Consider the following 17,635-nt stretch of genomic DNA (forward strand, 5'->3'; position numbering starts at 1 on the left):
GTTGCATCCAAGCTTACATGAATATTAATTACAGACAAGCTGAAATGCAGCAATAGATACAGTGTCCAGCTATCAGAGGGGACCTACTATGTTTTCCTTGCCTTGCTGTATTTGACAAGCTATAAAATTTTTTAGCACATGAAGCAGAACACACTATGATAAACTTAAGTCTTTTTATACTGTTGATAGCAGTTAATTATTACCAAGTAATAATTAACCTGACCCTGAGTATTTTTGGCTGCACAGTAAACAGCATCTGCCATGAAGCTTTCAATCACAGGATTTGCATTATCAGGTAAGAAAAAGTAATTACATTCAGTTGTAATTACATACAGTAGCACAGTCTTCCATGATAAGGTAATCTAATTTGGTTTATATACACACAACTATCAAGAATCTCAAGCAATTTCAGAATGTTGAAGAAAATGACAAAAAATTTACATATGTTATTAGAAATACATTTAAGAGACTAATTATGGTTATTTCATCTATTTGCAAGAGACCCAAAAGTATTTTAGACCATCAAAATCACTCAGAGGTAAAAGCTTTCCTTTTGGAATTCTAAAAAAAGTAAATTGAAATTCTGAGTAAAGAAGCTTTTAGACTTCTTGTTAATCAGGAGAGTGATTACAGTTTGAGAAGCACCTTAGTCAGCAACATCAACCTTAGTCAGGCTGACTCTTGAAAAAAGGAATTTATAACAACTGCTTTATCAAATATATAATCAAGTTTCAATTAAAATTCAATTAACTGAATTCACTTAAGTGAAAAGTGCTTCTTTCACATTGGCATTAGCAAAGCAAAAATTCTGACTTGGTACATGTTTGTTTTTAAATCAAATACTAGGTTTTAAGCCGTGACAGTATTGTTTGGCACAAGGGTTTTCAAACATACATTTATGTTACAAGTTGAATGTATAGAAGTTGTTACAGAAACTGCCTAATTCTATGTGTTCAGTAGTGTCATGTCATGTGTCAAGTGTTTTAAAGCACAGATTTAGCCTTTTTTGGCATGGAGATAATGTAACACACACAAAAAAACCCCAACATGAAAAAGCAGTGAAAATATAAGATTCAGATGGAATGTGTAATGAGAAAACTCTTAGAAATGAGATATTCAGGGAGATGTCAGTGACTGGAGGATGATTGGTGTTTTGTTAGCAAAACAGCTTTACTCTATTACATTGAGATAGTCATCTGATTAGATTGATGAAAAGCACTTGAACCATGTAGATTAGCAAGACCTTCCAGTCAAATTCCTTATTCTCAGGCTAAAGCCAGAGCTTCAAAAGAATAAATGGCTCAAATATTACTTTTCTCAAGAGGAAGGAATTCTGCTCACTTCTTTGCAGCATGTTGCTTAACATCATTCCTGGGGTTCTGCTTACCATTAAAGGTACTCTGAACAAAACTTCCACCAAGGGAAGTGCAGCTTTCAGTTAAGTGGAAGGGAGGTTAAAGTATTTTAGTGCTTTGGAAGCGTGCAGTACAAGACTTCGCCTTACTTGTACCATGACTACACAGTTATGGTTACAGACAGCTAATCAAGAGAAACTTTTAGTACTGTAAACCAAGGTTGCTGTCACTACTCTTTTGTTAGTAGAATAGCATAGATAAGTAGTCCCTGATACACTTTACCTTTAAATATCTGGGTTAGAGAGAACAAAATAAAACAAAAGAAACCCACAAAACCCAAACTGTGTGTTTAGGTGGTTCATAACAAGACAACACATAGCCCTGAAAGTAATTTCTCTGACCTAGCAGTATTTGAAAGTTAGTGTATACTCGTGGCTAAGCACAGAGCTATCCAGAACACAAACACTTGTCACACAGAACACAACTGCAGTTAAAAAATCATTCATTGCTTCTCAGCTCTCAAGCTGGCTTAATAGCAGCACCTATTTCCCAGTAAATTATGAGATGGGAAGCAGATAGATTGGACCAGCTCCTATAGCCTTCTGAACATGCAGCTCTGGGGAAGAAGAGGAAGAGAATGTGCCATTAAGGCATGAGGACTGTCTAAATGGTGTAGTAGAACAAGAAGTGAAGACAGTCACAAGCTCTAATCTATACACACACCCTCCTACCCAAAGGAACCCCTTCCACCAATTGTACACTACAATGGCCAGACAGATGTTCCCCCACCGTTGTGAAAAACATACAGTTGCAGTAAAAGGACAGACCTAAACAATGCCTTTAAGCAGTAGCAAGAAACGCAGCATGACTTTGTTTCAAAGCTCCGCTGTACTAGTCCTTTGCCAACTTTAAAAATACTTGTACTGCTGTATCTCTTGTAGTCATCTTTGCAACGTCTCAGAAATGCAGTTACATCTTGCAGTCTAATGACTTTGTGCATTCCAGATAGGCTGTAGGAACTCCTGAATGCATTCAGTAGTCTGCCCTACAGAGAAATGGATGTAAATCCTTCACAGATATTATCGCTGTGAAAGAATACTTCATCTTGCACCCAGCACCTAATAAGTATTTATCAGTTAGTACCAGCATCTACAATGAAAGACTGTTAACAGGTGTTCTTAAGCCTTTGGTCTCTGAAGGCAAATTTGGTCTCTGAAGGCAAAATACACCTGCCCCTTTCAGAGTACCAGGATAGCACACCTGCTAAACTGAAAGAACTACCCCCATAATTGTCCCTCTAGGTCCTCCCATTTAATGGGATATAGGTGGCCTGAAGTATTCTTAGCAAGAGCTGAAGTATTTACCTCCTTTAATATTCAGGACTGAATTCTTAACCCAGAGAGAGAATGGTGGGTACATATTTCCCCACTGAGAGAAGGTACAAGGTTACACTGAGAATTAATTTTGCATTGATGAGTTAAAAATAACACAACTTTCTACATCTGCTCAGACAGCAATACTGTTAGAAAAAAGTCAAGAATTGCAGCATTTTCAAAACATGTTTTTATCCGTTTTTCGTAAACCAGTCACCAACTAGTTCTCAAGAAAATAGAAGAGCCTTGCCTTGAAGCCCTAAAGCCTCCAATAATGGCATGAGCTATCAATTAAGGATTTCTTCTTTGTATGTAAAGCATATTAACAGTAGAAACTAGAAACAATTTCATATCACATTATATTAAAAGGAACCTAATGATGATCAAGTCAAATGGAACTTGACGCTATTTCATCTGGAACTCAAAACAGTAATCAAGAAATTATTTTTGAAAGCCAACCATTTAAGAAGCCTTCCTCATACCTCCTCTGCAGAGTAGTCAAGTGTATTTTTGGGACAAACTACCTGAGGGTTTTGGGCAAAACGAGAGACTGGTATACTTAACCACTGATGGATTTTGTTAAAAGTTATAGCCAAGCTATTGTAATACATCCTCCATGTTTTTAAGTGACATACAGAAGCTAAAGCTTCTGCATCGATGGCTTTTAATTTATGGTTTTAGTGCAACTAATATAATTTTAAACCCAGGCTCCAGATACTCTAATAGGTCCACCAGAAAAAACTCAAGCTCTTGTAGGTACTAATAATAGCCAGTACAATTTTAAGTATGAAAATAAGACAGTTTCTAATGGTAAGCATAATAAGCTTCAGGAAGAAGTTGCCTGGTATGGTATAGATCTGCAAGCTCTTGAAGGATAACAAGCTGCACAAATATCTGTTAGGAGCAAGTTAACTGCAGGTAATCCTTTCCTGGAGAAGCGTTCCACACAATCTCTTGGATTCTGTCCCAATTCTACAGATTTATATAGATATAAAAATTTGAAATTAATCTAGGAGTAATTAAAAAACCCCTCTATTTACACATATACTTCAACTACACTAAAACCATTTAGGAATTTCCCACAAAACTGAGAGCCCTTTAAGAATTCAGCATGTGTGTGAATTCTTGACTCCTCCTTAAGGTGACAGAATTTTCTGCTTTCTTTGCAAAAAAGTCAAAGGCCATTTGTGGTGAAACATGCAGTTTCAGATGAAAGTAACTCAATGAAACAGTGTAACATCTTAGCTCCCCTTAAGGTAAGAAATTCAAAACTTGTTTAGGTTTTACCAAACTCTGGCATCTTAAACTGGACTGCAGGAAAATCCAAGAAACTTTAATCTACTGTAGCCACAACAATTCAAGCTGAAAAAAATGTTTAAACTGTTCCTCTTAGTGGATATTTAAAGACTTATCAGGAGAGCTCCAGAAAGCAGGTATAGTTTTTTACTGCTAGGAACAAATCATTAATTTCATTTTTCCAATTTATTTTTTAACTGGAGTTTTGAAAGAATAAACTTCTCATAACTCAGCCTTAAAAATAAATCTTCTGCCTCCTACTTTATATCGGGACAATGAGATTAGATCTCTTTTGGTTCCAAGCATGTATATTATTAGGCTATTAGGTAATTACAGGTACAAGTATTCAACAGATGTGTGGGCTCACATGATAAGGTATCTCCTTTTTGACACCAAAGCATTTTAAACAAATGTATAGAAAGCATGTTTTCCTGAAAAGAGACAATGTACTTTTTTCCTTCATTAAACTTATGAAAAGCCTGTCAAACCCTGAAATGCTCTAGTAACAAAATCATTTCTTGCTACTCTTAACAGGATCCTCACAACTTTATTTTCCCCTTCACGTACTGTCTATTCTGACGAGGTACAGAAACAGTAAAATGAATTCATAGTATCACCAACCTTTGTTGTCTGCAGCTATAAATCCAAGTATGTTTTCATGGCGTAGCATAACTGTTTGATAAATTTCTGCTTCTCGAAACCATGAACGTTCCTCTCTTGAAGAGAAGATCTTCACAGCCACTTCTTCTCCTCTCCACTTCCCTCGCCAGACTTCTCCAAAGCGACCCTTACCAATGCTTTCTTGAAGTACTATAGTTCTTGCAATTGTTCTTTGCACAAGTAAAGGTAAACCTGAAAAGAGGATTTTACATTAACCTTAAATATCACTCCAGCAAAACAAGCACTTATCCCAAAAAATAAATGAGATCCTATTCCATTAAGGTATTTCTCTTAGAATGCACATTCTCTCAGCTTGTTGTGAACTGCTGACAAGCAGAGGTAGGATTCTGCCTTCAGCCTTAAATGCCAGCAAAACAGGTACTCTAGGACATTATGTTACAAATTACACTACATTATGCTACAATTGTTAAAAACATGACACACGCTTCCTTTGTGGGCACTTGCTGATTCATAATATTTTATTTAAATGAAAAAAAGAAACAACCATGAAGCGATCAGGACCAGGATTGAGGGAGGTTTTTTTGGTTGCTTGTTTGTTTGGGTTTTTGTTTTTTTTAAATTTATTTTTGGAAAAAGGATCTGCCCATAACTCTCCTGGCAAAGCAGCTTAAGAATACTTTTGGTAATGATTAAATTTACTTAGCACTAGATATGACCGTCCATTTCTAAGTTTAAAGTTAAACCACACTTATCAGCAACACTTACTGCTGAAAACTTACACTCATGCCCAAGTATGCCAGTAGCCTCTTAGTAATCCCAAGTCACTGGAAAATAGGAAAACATCCTTGTAATGGAAGCTTCCCTTTTTAGAGGCCATTCTTGTGCACCTTGCAGTAATTATACTTGAAAAAAAGGTTTACATTCATGAAGATTTTATAGCTTTGGAACATCTACATGCTTTCAGCACAGAGGACCTCTTAACATGCTTCAGTAATTTTATACAAGCAGTGGCATCCCTCAACCAGAGTGGGTTTTTGTTAATTTTAAATCTTTCCTGTTGTAACTGCAAGGCTTGTCACTGGATTCTGCATTGATACTACACTGCAGGATGAATGCATCAGCCAGGTTATCTGCTTACAATAAGCTCTTTTGGTACAGGATTATTTCACTTAAACCAAACACTTTGCAATCTATTACTCCATAATCGCTGTTCCAATAGCTGACAGAACACCTGTATTTCCTTATGTTATAGAAAATAAATCCCAACTAATAGCTCAAATAACTAATTCTTGTCCATTTCTGCATTTCTGGACATTCTTTGCTAACAGCTGCACTAGAAGGACACCTGATATGGTCTGCAGCATTGCTACGCTTATATCTTAGTCTGAGGAGTGCAAATTAAAACACTCCAGTGTTCAACCAAGGTCAAGATTCCTAGACCTACAGGAATTTTCTGTATGATCTGTGCTGACAACATACCCACATGAAGAAAGGAAGGAATAAAAATGCACATTGCACCAGTGACTTTATCATTGTCAAGTACTGCAATAATTCCTACTGAGAAAGTTAAAACTTTTACTGTAATAGCTGTCCTCAGGTCAACTGTGCTGCGTGCCCAAACTGTAAAGGCTCTTCTGTGAAGCCTAACTTGCATTCTTTATGGACAGACTTTTGAAATGCAGAAAAGGCTAGAACAACTACAGGACCAAACTCAACCCTGAAAATGGAAAATTTGATTTCATTGGCCATAGAAAGCTTCTTCCTTAGAACTCATGTACTACTGCAAAGTCCACTGGCAATTATCAAATACAATATCAAAGCTGATTTTATGTACCTGAAATGGGTGATGGGCCTAGTACTTTTTTCCCACAGCTGTATCAGAAAACCATTTGTACATTTTCAGTTTCAGATGTGCTGCTCTGAACTTGCTGTAGACATCCCTCCTTGTTTAAAAAATATGTCCAAGCATATCAGCCAACCTCTAAACAGATACTAAGCTCTAAACCTTCCAGACATGAAGTGTTTCAATTTCACATTACAACCCCCCAATCATCACATTAATATGTCACAATAGGATAAAAACCCTACTGTGATCTATCCACTTACTCCTATACTTATTTTTACAGTATTTACAAGACTCAACTTCTGGTTTTGGCAACTGACCTTTCTCCTAGTATTGCTCCTGAACAAAACCAGAAGATTAGAATCCATATTTATCTTGCATTCATAGCAATTCATTACAGACTTTCTGTTGCAAATGAGCAGTTTCCTCCTTTTGCTGTAGAGGAAACACAGCCCTGCATCACCAGGAACTTGAGCATCTGCTGTACTATAAGCCAGACTGCCTGAAAAGCAGCTCACAGGAGACAGCTATAGCCTCAGCCCTTGACACACACATTCGGCACAACCATACTTCAGGTTCATAGAATACAGCTCCTTTTAACTGTGCATGAAGAAAGATTTGACCCCTTGTATTCAGCCATTGTCATCCAATTTATTCCTGAAACCTTCATCATCATTTTTATGCATCAAAGTATCCTCAAGTGTTCTGAGAGTCTAGCAAAAAGAAAAAAGTTCTTTTTCTTTTCCATATCCTAACCATACTCCAATTAGTTTAGACTAATGACTGTTCAATGAATAAGAAGTTTGTAAGTAATCCGGATAATTCAGGAATTAAGTTCTAAAGCATTAAAGGTAGCCAACAAGAGCAGCTGCTAGAATTTTGTTCCCATTTTTAAGTCTCTGCCCAGAAAACTTTCTCCGAGGAGTAACAAAAAAAAAGCCAACACAACCAAACAACATTCCATGGACTGAAAAATCTCATTCCCTTCAAGCTTGCATGAATTGCAGAAGTTTTTAAGGAGCTTTAAATTCACTTCACCTTTGCACTGATTTTTGGGACCCTCTGGATTCCTACATAGCTCCTGCTTGAAGTCACCCACCAGTACTATTCAAAGCTTTCCCCCCATTTTAGGCAATTCTTTCCACTCCTTTGCAACTAAGTTACTTCATCACTGAGTGAGCTGGAGTAACAGATGGGCATCCCCATCTGTCTATACAATATGTAGCCGATATTTAGAGATTTATATCATGATCTGAAAATCATTCTCAGTTCCAAAAGACTTTGAAATCCTTCTCTTAGAAGCTGTAGCTTCAGCAGAAGGATCTATTTTAGATGTTTCATCAATTCCTTTCATGAAGCATCTACTTGTTTCAGGTCTTGTTCGTCATGGAACAACAGGGCAACACTAACGTAAGTCAAGACTGAATAATTAATAGCAGGTTACTATTCACCATTGCAGCAAATGAATCCTAACTCCCTTTTTATCTGCACAGGAAGCTCAATTGTAGAGTTCTGATAATTTCTCTTTTATACACCTCTCGTTAGAGAACACCAAATTAAAAAAATCGGTAGAATCCTTTTTATTTATAGACTATGAGCTCTTCTAGTCCCTCGGCATGAATTTAGGAGCAGAACATAGCCTTTGTGTCACCAGACTAAACACTTCCTTAGCTGTGCTTCTTAAGTCTGGATTATTTTGCCTGTTCTGTACATATCCTTTGCGGTTTTGCAATCTCTTGTCCCAACACCATTCCTTTCACACAGTTCAGTTTCTGACAGGGTTAAGCACTGTTTTAACTAGCAGCTGTGGCTTTTCTCCCTTCCACAATCCTCTTTTCCACCCCCAGTTTATTCCATAAATGTACAGTTTTCTCAATTTTAAATGTGCTGTACCCAAGCTCCGGATTAAAACACACATTTCAATGAGATTCAATTGCTGCAGGCTTACTTCAGGACACAAGAAAATTATCATTTCAAGTGCAAGGGCACTGTGAATTTATATAGTCATTGACTGACTAATTTTGAGTCAGTGACACAAGTCATTGCAAATATATACACAGCCAACAGTACAGAAAACAAGGACCTGAAGTATCTCCTCTTTCACTGCCATAATCACAGTGATGTACAGAACAGTAAATAAGGCCAATCCTTGTCTTACAAACAGCTCAACAACATGGAACTCACTGCAGCTGAAGTTAAAGGATCCCTTTTAAGGAAACATCCAGTCTTGTTTTACACGAAATGTGACTGTCTTTCAAGCATAAAAGCAAATTAGTAAAGAGTCTCCTTAGCGGCAAGTCAAAATTAACCACATTTGTTGGTTTTCCTCTGATGCATTCACCAGTAGCCAGTGCTCAAATACTATAGTAGGTCAGGTGCTCTGGGAGTCTAGACCAGCTTGAGTGCCCTGAATTCAGCTGTGAAAGCTAATTCCCTAGCATGCTGCTTTTACTTAAAGGGTAATTTGCAAATAGGCAAGGGAATAGTCAGTAGTTTCTAGCCATTTGCTCCAGAAGAAGAATCATAAGTTTCTTCTAACTTGGATTCTCTGCTTTTCAAGAGCTTATTTTGAAGGAGTACTTCCAGAGTTTTCAAACAAAGAGAGGTTCAGAAGCACCACAAGGAAGAAAGCCAAAAGGAAAATGAAGGAATGTTCCTGATAACAAATGAAAAGACCAACTGACAACTAAGTTTGAATTTTAATCAGAATTTCTTTTCAGCCTTCTTTAGAGGTCTGTATCTGGAGATATTAAATAGGGAGTTTTATGGTTCTAATAGCATAACAATTATATATAAAATTTTTCTGCATTCCAAGATATGTAAATCTCTAACTCTCCATAATCTCTAAGTCTCTTACTTCCCTATATCCTTCCTAGAACAAACATAACTGCCTAAAATATTAACTCAGAATTCAGAATATTCTTCATACACCAATAGCTACACCTATAAATGAATTTCCAATTTAAAGCTAAAAAAACAAACCCTTCACAAATTATCTAAAAACCATAGAAGATGGTAGTTTAGCTGTACTGCACAGAATAAAAAGGTAAATGGCTGAGCCTTACAGGAAACAAAACATTTACAATAGCTGACTGTGATATTCCCTGCATTATTTAATACACACACACGCACACATATATATATATATATATATCAGGCTACTCTAAGAATGATAAGGAACAGTAGCAACAACTAAATTTTTTTTTTATTTCACTTATTTCCATACATTGAATCTTCACTGACACTGAATGAATCTGCATGGAAGTTGCTTTTTTAGTAATTTCTCCAGTTAATTATAAGTTTGAGTAGATTTGACAACATAAAAAAACCCTGAGGAATTACAAGGCTCTTAAACACAGGGTAATAACCACCAGAAATGTGCCTTTACCTGAACCAGAGCCTGAAGTTGTCATATCGTAAATTAAATCCTTTAAGGTAGTTCCTTCTGATATAAAGGGACGATCCAATGAAGGGTCTTCTTCACTTGGCACACGATGATGAATTACAGTACGATTATGACAAATATACAGAATCAACATTAGTGAAATGCAGACAAAGCAGACAGGTCCAGCAATGACAGCAGCCAGTTCCACAGGTCCTAGATTAGAAGCTGGTTTTTCTGCAGTAGGGCCTGACAGTAAAAATTAAAGAAAATGGTAAAACTATTTCTTTCCTTTCATGCAACTAAACTTATAGTATTCAAATTATTTCAAGGTATTTGTTAAAACTTTTGCACAGTAACTGTTTCAAGAATCAAAATAAGTATTACAAAGGAAAAAGCAATGTGCTTACTTACACTTTCCATTTAACTTGCATGTAAGTCTTCAAAACTGGCCCTAACATTCCTACCCAGAAGACTACAATTTGTATTCAAATACCATGAAATTGTACTTGCAGAATATAAGATGTACTTTAGGCCTTCAAATTTACCTACAAACTTCAAAACTGAAACTTCCATGCTTATAGAATTTTCTGTTTGAAAAAAACAAAGGAAAACCAAAAACAGCCAAACCCCCATTACCTGGTGTTGGAATTGGAAGTTCTATTTTATTGCAGAGAGGCGTGTTACAGCAATGAGGCACAGTAAAGACTCCATCTCTGGTGGAGGAGGAACAAACGAATGGTCTGTCTCGGGGAATCAGATCAACTTCTGCTATACACATACTATTGTGTATTATTTTGTCTGCAGTTCGTGTTACTGAGGCAAAACATACTCCATCTGTCACACACGTAAAGTTGTCTTTTGTACATAGATGGCAGTAACACTCTAATTCTGTATTGAGAAAAAACATTAATGTTAGTATTGGTACACGTTCGGAGTTGAGAAACAACTTGAATGACTAAGGAAATATAAATTCAAAATGCTAGGAGGTCTGTAATCTTTTTGGTTACATAAACACAGAGCCAAATCACTGAAAGACAACACTACAAGGGACAAAAAAATTAGGAGACGAGCAGAAGAAAGTAAAATTTAAAGCTGAAGTCATCTCTCCTTACATAATGATGTATTAAAAGAGAAAGGCTGAAATCCTATCCTTCAGGTAAATAAGTTCCATTACAGTTCCTCACACTAAAGATCAAACTTCTAAACAGCACTGTATTCTCTACAGCATGCTATTCTGCTATTTTCAAACCAAATACAAATAATGCCATTTTTTCCCACAATAACCACAGGTACATCTTTTCTAAGTCACAAATAGGATGCTGCTGGTTACCCAAGACTATTACTTTATACATTACTTGATGGTTTTCATTTAGCGCCAAAAGGGCATATAACAGTTTAATCCTCACTAAAACACAAACCTTGCATGACCTGAGAGCACATCCTGTCACAGAAGCAGAATGTGGTGGTTTAGACTTGTTATTTATGCAGCCACAGGAAAATGCTGTATTACATTACCCAAGTTCGTGATTTACTAAAGCTATCAATTGCAGTAGTAAAGGAGGGGAGGGAAGCAGGAATGACAGGCTAATCATCTCTAGGATGATCAGGTTTCATTCTTTGCATTGCAGAAGTTCTTGGAGAAGGAAGACTACTACTTCTAATTTCTTTCTCTATTCTTTCCTGCATTTACCAGACCAAAGCCAGACAGAAAACAGTGCAGTGGCAACAACAAAAATATCAATACACTCTGCCTCCACTTATTCACCAGTAGAGGCCTGGGACTTGCGTACATGCATAAAGAAAGACTGAAATACAGAAATTTAGAAAGATTTAAAACATTAAAACATTCATGACCAAAATACCAAAAAATGTACTGAGCCATAAAAAAAGTCTCTTTCAAGGGTACATACAAAACTCTCACCAAAACCATGAGGATTAATAGCTGGCAAAGCCAAAGGTCCCACAAATCTGAACTCTGGCATTTCACTTAAATGGAAGAGTTTGATACAACCACCTGGACTGCCTTGGATTTTACACCCCTCTCTATCACTGTATATCATGGATTTAAATAAATGGTGATCTGCTCTCAAATATATACACGTCATCTCGAAGTGTGGATTCTGAGAAACATTTTCCAAAAACATCTCCTTCCTGCAAGGTCTTGAATCAAATCAAATAATTGCAAATCATCTTCTACTGTTACTGAAGATGTGATCAAGTTTTAAGGACCCACTATGGAAAGATAACCTGACTTCAGAGATTCACCAGCACATAGACCAGTCAGAAAAAGGGAGGGGGAAAAAACCCGCAAATGGGATTGCAAAATAATTTATTATGAAGATTATTGAAAAAAGTAATTAGAAGGTAGATGAAATGAGAACTGGCACATGGGAAGGTGAATCTTAACAGCATCACTTTTTGAAGATGCAATTTCCCACCCATATCTCTACCCCCCACCAACCAAGGAAGCAAGGAAAGTTATTATTCAGAGCTTAACTATGAGAACATTTAATATTTATTTTCCTGTCGCTGTGCCTTTGGCAATTTACACCTGAAGAAATTATTTTTAACCCATTAAAACCTTGAAAAGTTTCCTAAAATATTCACACACTTTCTTGCAACTCTTTTAACAAGCACACCTTTATCTCACTTGGTTCATCCATGACCTTTTTTTCTACTTAAATGGTATTTTTGGCTCATTGTAACTACACATGTGAATGTGTAGTATCTGAATGCCTACAGCAAAAGACAGATATTCAGTGAGATATATTTACATTTAGTCACTGTACAGAGGCCAAGTTACTTGAAGTAAAAAATTAGGTTTGGGTTGACCTTGTTATACTCATTCATTTTCCTAATCTTGGAAGCTGTACAGACACTGTTACAACCATGACTAAGTAACACATTGGCATCTTATCTTCCTCATTGGCTTGGTTTCCACCTCTCTTTTGCTACAGAATTCCCAGTTAGAGCAATTTGATACAATACACACTTCTGTTCCTGTTTGATGCCACTACCTTCTAGTCTCCTGCAGAGACACGGTACACTGTCACACACAACAGAATGATTTCCTCTGCACAAATAGATCACTACTTCCCTCTGAAGCTACTCTCCCCCTCCCACAGAAGGGGAAGACAATGCCTAATCAGCTGAATAAGCCAAAGCTCCCAGGAACACAGGTTTTTGCTGCTCTCTAGTGGGCATATCTTAAAAAAAAAAAACAACAACCAATTAAAAATGCTTCAGCCCCCTCCTACTTTGGCCACTTATGACTCTTCATGCCCTCCAACTCAAGCAGGTAAAAGGAGAATTTCCATATTTTACTAACAGGAAAACTAGTTCAGCATCTTCAGCAACAATCCATACAAGGACGAGGGAATATGGAATTGGAGTATCTTTGCCCATGTATCATTCTCCAGTTATCTGTGGTAAAACAACAGACTACAACCACATGAACACATAGTAGGTGACATTTAACATCAATGGGATGAGGAGATGTCAAAAACCAATTGTAATTAAATCATTCCTCTAAGGAAGAGTTTTCACTTTTAACTAATATCAAAGAAAAAAATAGCATACTGTTGTCCTCTTGGAGATACGAATTTTTGCTTTGTCTCCAAGTAGTCCCTCTTCTTCTCAGAGAAGCACTATAGTAATTTTAAGAACTCAGACAGAAATTAGTCAGGTCTCCAAGTTCACTCAAATGAATACATACATTTCTAGAATGGATTGATAATAGAATGGGATGAGAGAATGACAACTCTGATGTAAGCTGATCTTCCAGAGCCAGTAATATATTTCAGGTAAAATGCATTTCAATACAAATTTGGAAAACACCTTTTAAATCTACTATTACAAAGAACTCTAGAGGTCTTTCAAAACTATTAAATTCAAAGAAGAGGGAAAAAAAGTTTTTACTTAAGACTTAGTCCATATTTTCCATGTCAGAGAATTATTTTAAGTATTACAACAGTGTTTGGATGGAACCACTAGCATGAAGCTCCACTACCAACTAATGAAAGGTCATATCTGTTTAAGAGATACAAGGCTTGAGAAACTACAGTACAGACAGCTACACAAATGCAGTGAAAGTTTTACAGACAACCAGGGACATAGTCTAGAGCAAAAATTGGGTCAACACAGTGATCTAGTTCCTTTCCTATTGCATTTTCTCAGTGCACTAGGACTATTCTACATAATCATTCCTACTTTGTATGACTGACTACCATAAAAGCAAACAGTGAGACAAGAGAGTTCTGAAAGTGGGTGTGTGTGTGGTTTATGACACATATCGTGTCATAGAAGTTATCAACAACATATTTCTCATATCTCAATCTGATTTAAAAATGGATTAACCTCTCATGATGAACACAATCACTTGTGTAATTGCTCAGACTCTGAGTGTGACAGTTTTGTCTTCCCTTTAAGAAGCCTCTCTTGCATGGGTGTTGCAGCTTCAAAAGTCCCTGGTGAGGGTTAAGCAAATGAGCAGCATGAGACCCTGAAACCACGCAGCTTGACAAGACTTAAAATAAGATGGCTCCCAAGAGCTCAGATATTAATACTATATACAAAATGTGAAGAGAATTAGGTACACCCCATCCACTTAACTTTTTAGAAGTCTGTACCATTAGTTACCTATTGAAACAGCCTTTTTTGTATCTGTTGTCTTTCTAAAGTAAGAAAATTGCACAAAGTCTTTACATTTAGAATTACATAAAACCCTGTGAATCACTGTGTAATGTTTGTTAACATCCTGCAGAACTACTTCAACCAGACAGTTTAGCATACAACACCACCTTCAGCCAAAGAATTTTTAATTGGAAGTCATATGTTGAAATATTGTCTCTTGAAGGATGCTAACAAGGGGCATTACAGCAGTTAAAACTTGTGAGGTGCTCTAAAAAAAAAAACAAACAAACAACAAACAACCCAACTCACAACTTTTTAAAAGTGATTAACATTTTAAATTATTAATACTTTATTTAATAATCTATCTTTGTTTTAAAAATTTACAAAAAAAGACAAATACTCTCAGCACCCCAACACCAACATTAGGTGAAAAAATTTCATCACAAGAGAAGAATTTAACTCTTCTTTCATGGAAAATACAATTTTTGAAACAAAAATTTCACCAGAAGCAGAACTTCACAAGAACAATTAGATCCCTTGGTTCCACAAGATGCAGAGTTTCAAGGGATAAAGGAGAATGGCCATGCTGTTCAAGAGACTAATAGATTTTGGGAGGATGAGCGAGAGAGCTGTAGTGCTCACTGGTAGTTTTTTCATCTGCAATAAAATTTGCTAGAAGCAAAAAAGCATAATACAGAACAGTGCTGTCAGCTTCTGAGTCTCTAGTTCAATCTCCTCAAACAATACACCTGAATCATCTGTTCTGAACTCTTCTAGCTCAAGATACAAAAATGTTTAGGTCTTAAAATATCTGGGACATAGGTACAGTTTTTAAAATCATGATAGTTCACGACCTTCACTAATGCATTTTTCTCACAAATGCACTTCTTAAGTTTAACTCATATTAAGTAACAGCACTGGATATCAAGCTTTCAGGAAAACTTTCACATACATTTCATCCATCTTTGTTAAGTAAAACTTCCACTGCAAACAGCAGGTTTTACCAACCAAAGTGAAGCACTCAAGAAAACAAACTAGTTTATTAAGGTCCTACCCTCAACTTGCAAGCAATGATAAAACCTCATGTAAAATCTGAGCTTCAAAAAAGTAGTAGTACATTCTCTGTAGTGCAGGTGCCAAATGGCACTATCAGGTTTTTTGCCTTTCATTGGTAACATTACCCACAGGTATGTTCATGCCTCTTACAGCAGGATACCAGAACAATTGCTAGTGTATCTTTCCTAGAAGAGTTTTGTTCAAATAAATAAATAAATAAAAAACCAGAACAAAGTTAAAATTAAAAGGCTAGGTTATAATTTTACTAGTGTTACAAAAACAGAAATAGGAAAGATCTTCATTTACACTTTTAAATTCATTCCACCATATGAATCAGATTGCTATCTTTATTTGAGGTTAGAAGCAATTGTATGATTGCAAGAGTTTCCAAGAGGTGACTCCCCAGAATTTCGCTAAGAATAAAGACTTACACAGTGAAAACCAGAAACCTTATTTTCACTTTGTCAACTTAGACACAATGTTCAGCAAATTAATCCCCTTACCAGTATCAGGGCCTCTCTATGAGTTATGAATCAAGAACCCTGGATCCCTCCCCATTCCCTTTGGACAGAAAGGATTTCTCCCTTTTTAAACAAAAGGTAGCACACCACCACTACCATGCCTAAGCTTTTGTACGGGAGTCTATTGCCTTGTTTTCACATAAAGCTTTTAGACCTTAATTTCGTGCTTGAGATTAAGGGAAAACTGTTGATTGATGAGAGGCATTAGAAGGGAAAAGTTCAAAGCTGAAATCGAAGTAAAATTTCCGTCAACGTCTAAATTGAATGTGTTACATAAGAAAGCTTTAAATTATTAAATCCTGATGAACCTTTTCAAGAACACACAGGTAACTTAAGCTTATTTCACTGTTTCCACATGAGAGATTCTCCACCATCGTCAATAAGAATATGGGTGATTAACACCATATTTTAGTATAGCAAGTTATGCTTTATTTAAGTAACTTTTTTTTTTTAACTGGTACAGCATGAGTACCAGTTTGAATTATGAACAGCATGGTAAAGATCCAGATTGAAGCTGTAACTGAAGAAGTTGTGGTGCTTCTCACGTCCTCTTTAAAAACTCAAAGCAATATATAACCCAACTACAGAGGAATTTAATAAGTGGATTGTTTATAAAATGCAGATTTTGCGTATCTGTCGTCATCATCTAACTTAATACAGATGAAACTGAAACCTAAATCAGGTTTCACGTCTCTAACAGTTGTATGCCCTGTTAGGACATATGTCCCAAACTGCAGAATGAAGTAGCCTTTACAAAAAAGAAAAAAAAAAAAGAAAATAAATGACAAGGTTTTAATTCTTGCACTTAGGAATACTGTTAATCGCTCCTGTTTCATGCATTAGCTCTGCAACAGCACAGCTCTGATATCAGATCCCTCTCGCAAAAGAGCATAGGTAAAGAAGGCCAGAGGAACAAAACCGCTTTCCCGTACAATATTCACCAAAGATTTAATTTTCACGGCTTGGTGTTCGCCGAGCACCCTGGCGAGGAGGTGCTGTGTCGCGACCGGAGCCGGGGCAGCCCCTTGTCACTCCCGCTACGTGGAACATTCAACACGTATCTGCACCGCCCGCTCCTCTGTCTCCGCTCCGCGGCGGCACCGCCTCTGAGCGTCCGGGGGCTGCTGCTCCTCCCGCTGCCGGCGCACCCCAGGCCGGAGCTGGGGGGCTCTCAAGGGCTCCTCTGTCCGCAGGGAGGGCCGGAGGGACGGAGGTGTTCCGCCAGCGATAACAAAGTTCCCTTCGCGGGCCACAGCCACAGTCCCCGCGGGGGCAGGGGCCGGGGCGGCCGCGGGAAAGTTGCCCCGGGCAGACACCGCCCGGAGCGCTGCCCGGCGGGGGCGAGGCGGGGGCGGCGGGGAGCTCCCACCGCCCCTCCTCCCTCGGAGCCGCCGCCGCCGCGCTCGACCAACAAAGGGCCGAGCGGTCCCCGCCGGGCTCGGACACCGGGGGTGGGGGGGCGGTGACTCCGCCCCAGCCGGCCCCTCCGCCATGTTGTTGAAAGGAACCGGCGGGGACCCACAGTCCCCCGCCGCTCTCCCCACCCGCCCCCC

General features: G+C 37.7%; 1 protein-coding gene and 1 long non-coding RNA gene across 2 annotated transcripts in view; one reads left to right on the top strand and one right to left on the bottom strand.

Annotated features, from left to right (window-relative positions):
* TGFBR1 (transforming growth factor beta receptor 1) overlaps nucleotides 1–10,783 on the bottom strand; it is a 27,930-nt gene extending 17,147 nt beyond the window's left edge. The window contains exons 1-3 of the mRNA XM_017822681.1: nucleotides 10,510–10,783; nucleotides 9,877–10,119; nucleotides 4,646–4,876 (exon numbers count right to left, since the gene is read on the bottom strand). Coding sequence (XP_017678170.1) covers nucleotides 4,646–4,876; nucleotides 9,877–10,119; nucleotides 10,510–10,780 — 745 coding nt within the window. The 5' untranslated portion in view covers nucleotides 10,781–10,783. The remainder of the gene's footprint in view (nucleotides 1–4,645; nucleotides 4,877–9,876; nucleotides 10,120–10,509) is intronic.
* A 13-nt stretch (nucleotides 10,784–10,796) lies between these two features.
* Nucleotides 10,797–17,635, top strand: part of LOC108501116 — a 7,623-nt gene continuing 784 nt past the window's right edge. Inside the window, exon 1 of the long non-coding RNA XR_001876139.1 lies at nucleotides 10,797–10,807. This is a non-coding gene — a long non-coding RNA (uncharacterized LOC108501116). The remainder of the gene's footprint in view (nucleotides 10,808–17,635) is intronic.

Source organism: Lepidothrix coronata, unplaced genomic scaffold, assembly GCF_001604755.1.
Source record: "Lepidothrix coronata isolate B3197 unplaced genomic scaffold, Lepidothrix_coronata-1.0 Scaffold3, whole genome shotgun sequence".
Classification (NCBI taxonomy): domain Eukaryota; kingdom Metazoa; phylum Chordata; class Aves; order Passeriformes; family Pipridae; genus Lepidothrix; species Lepidothrix coronata.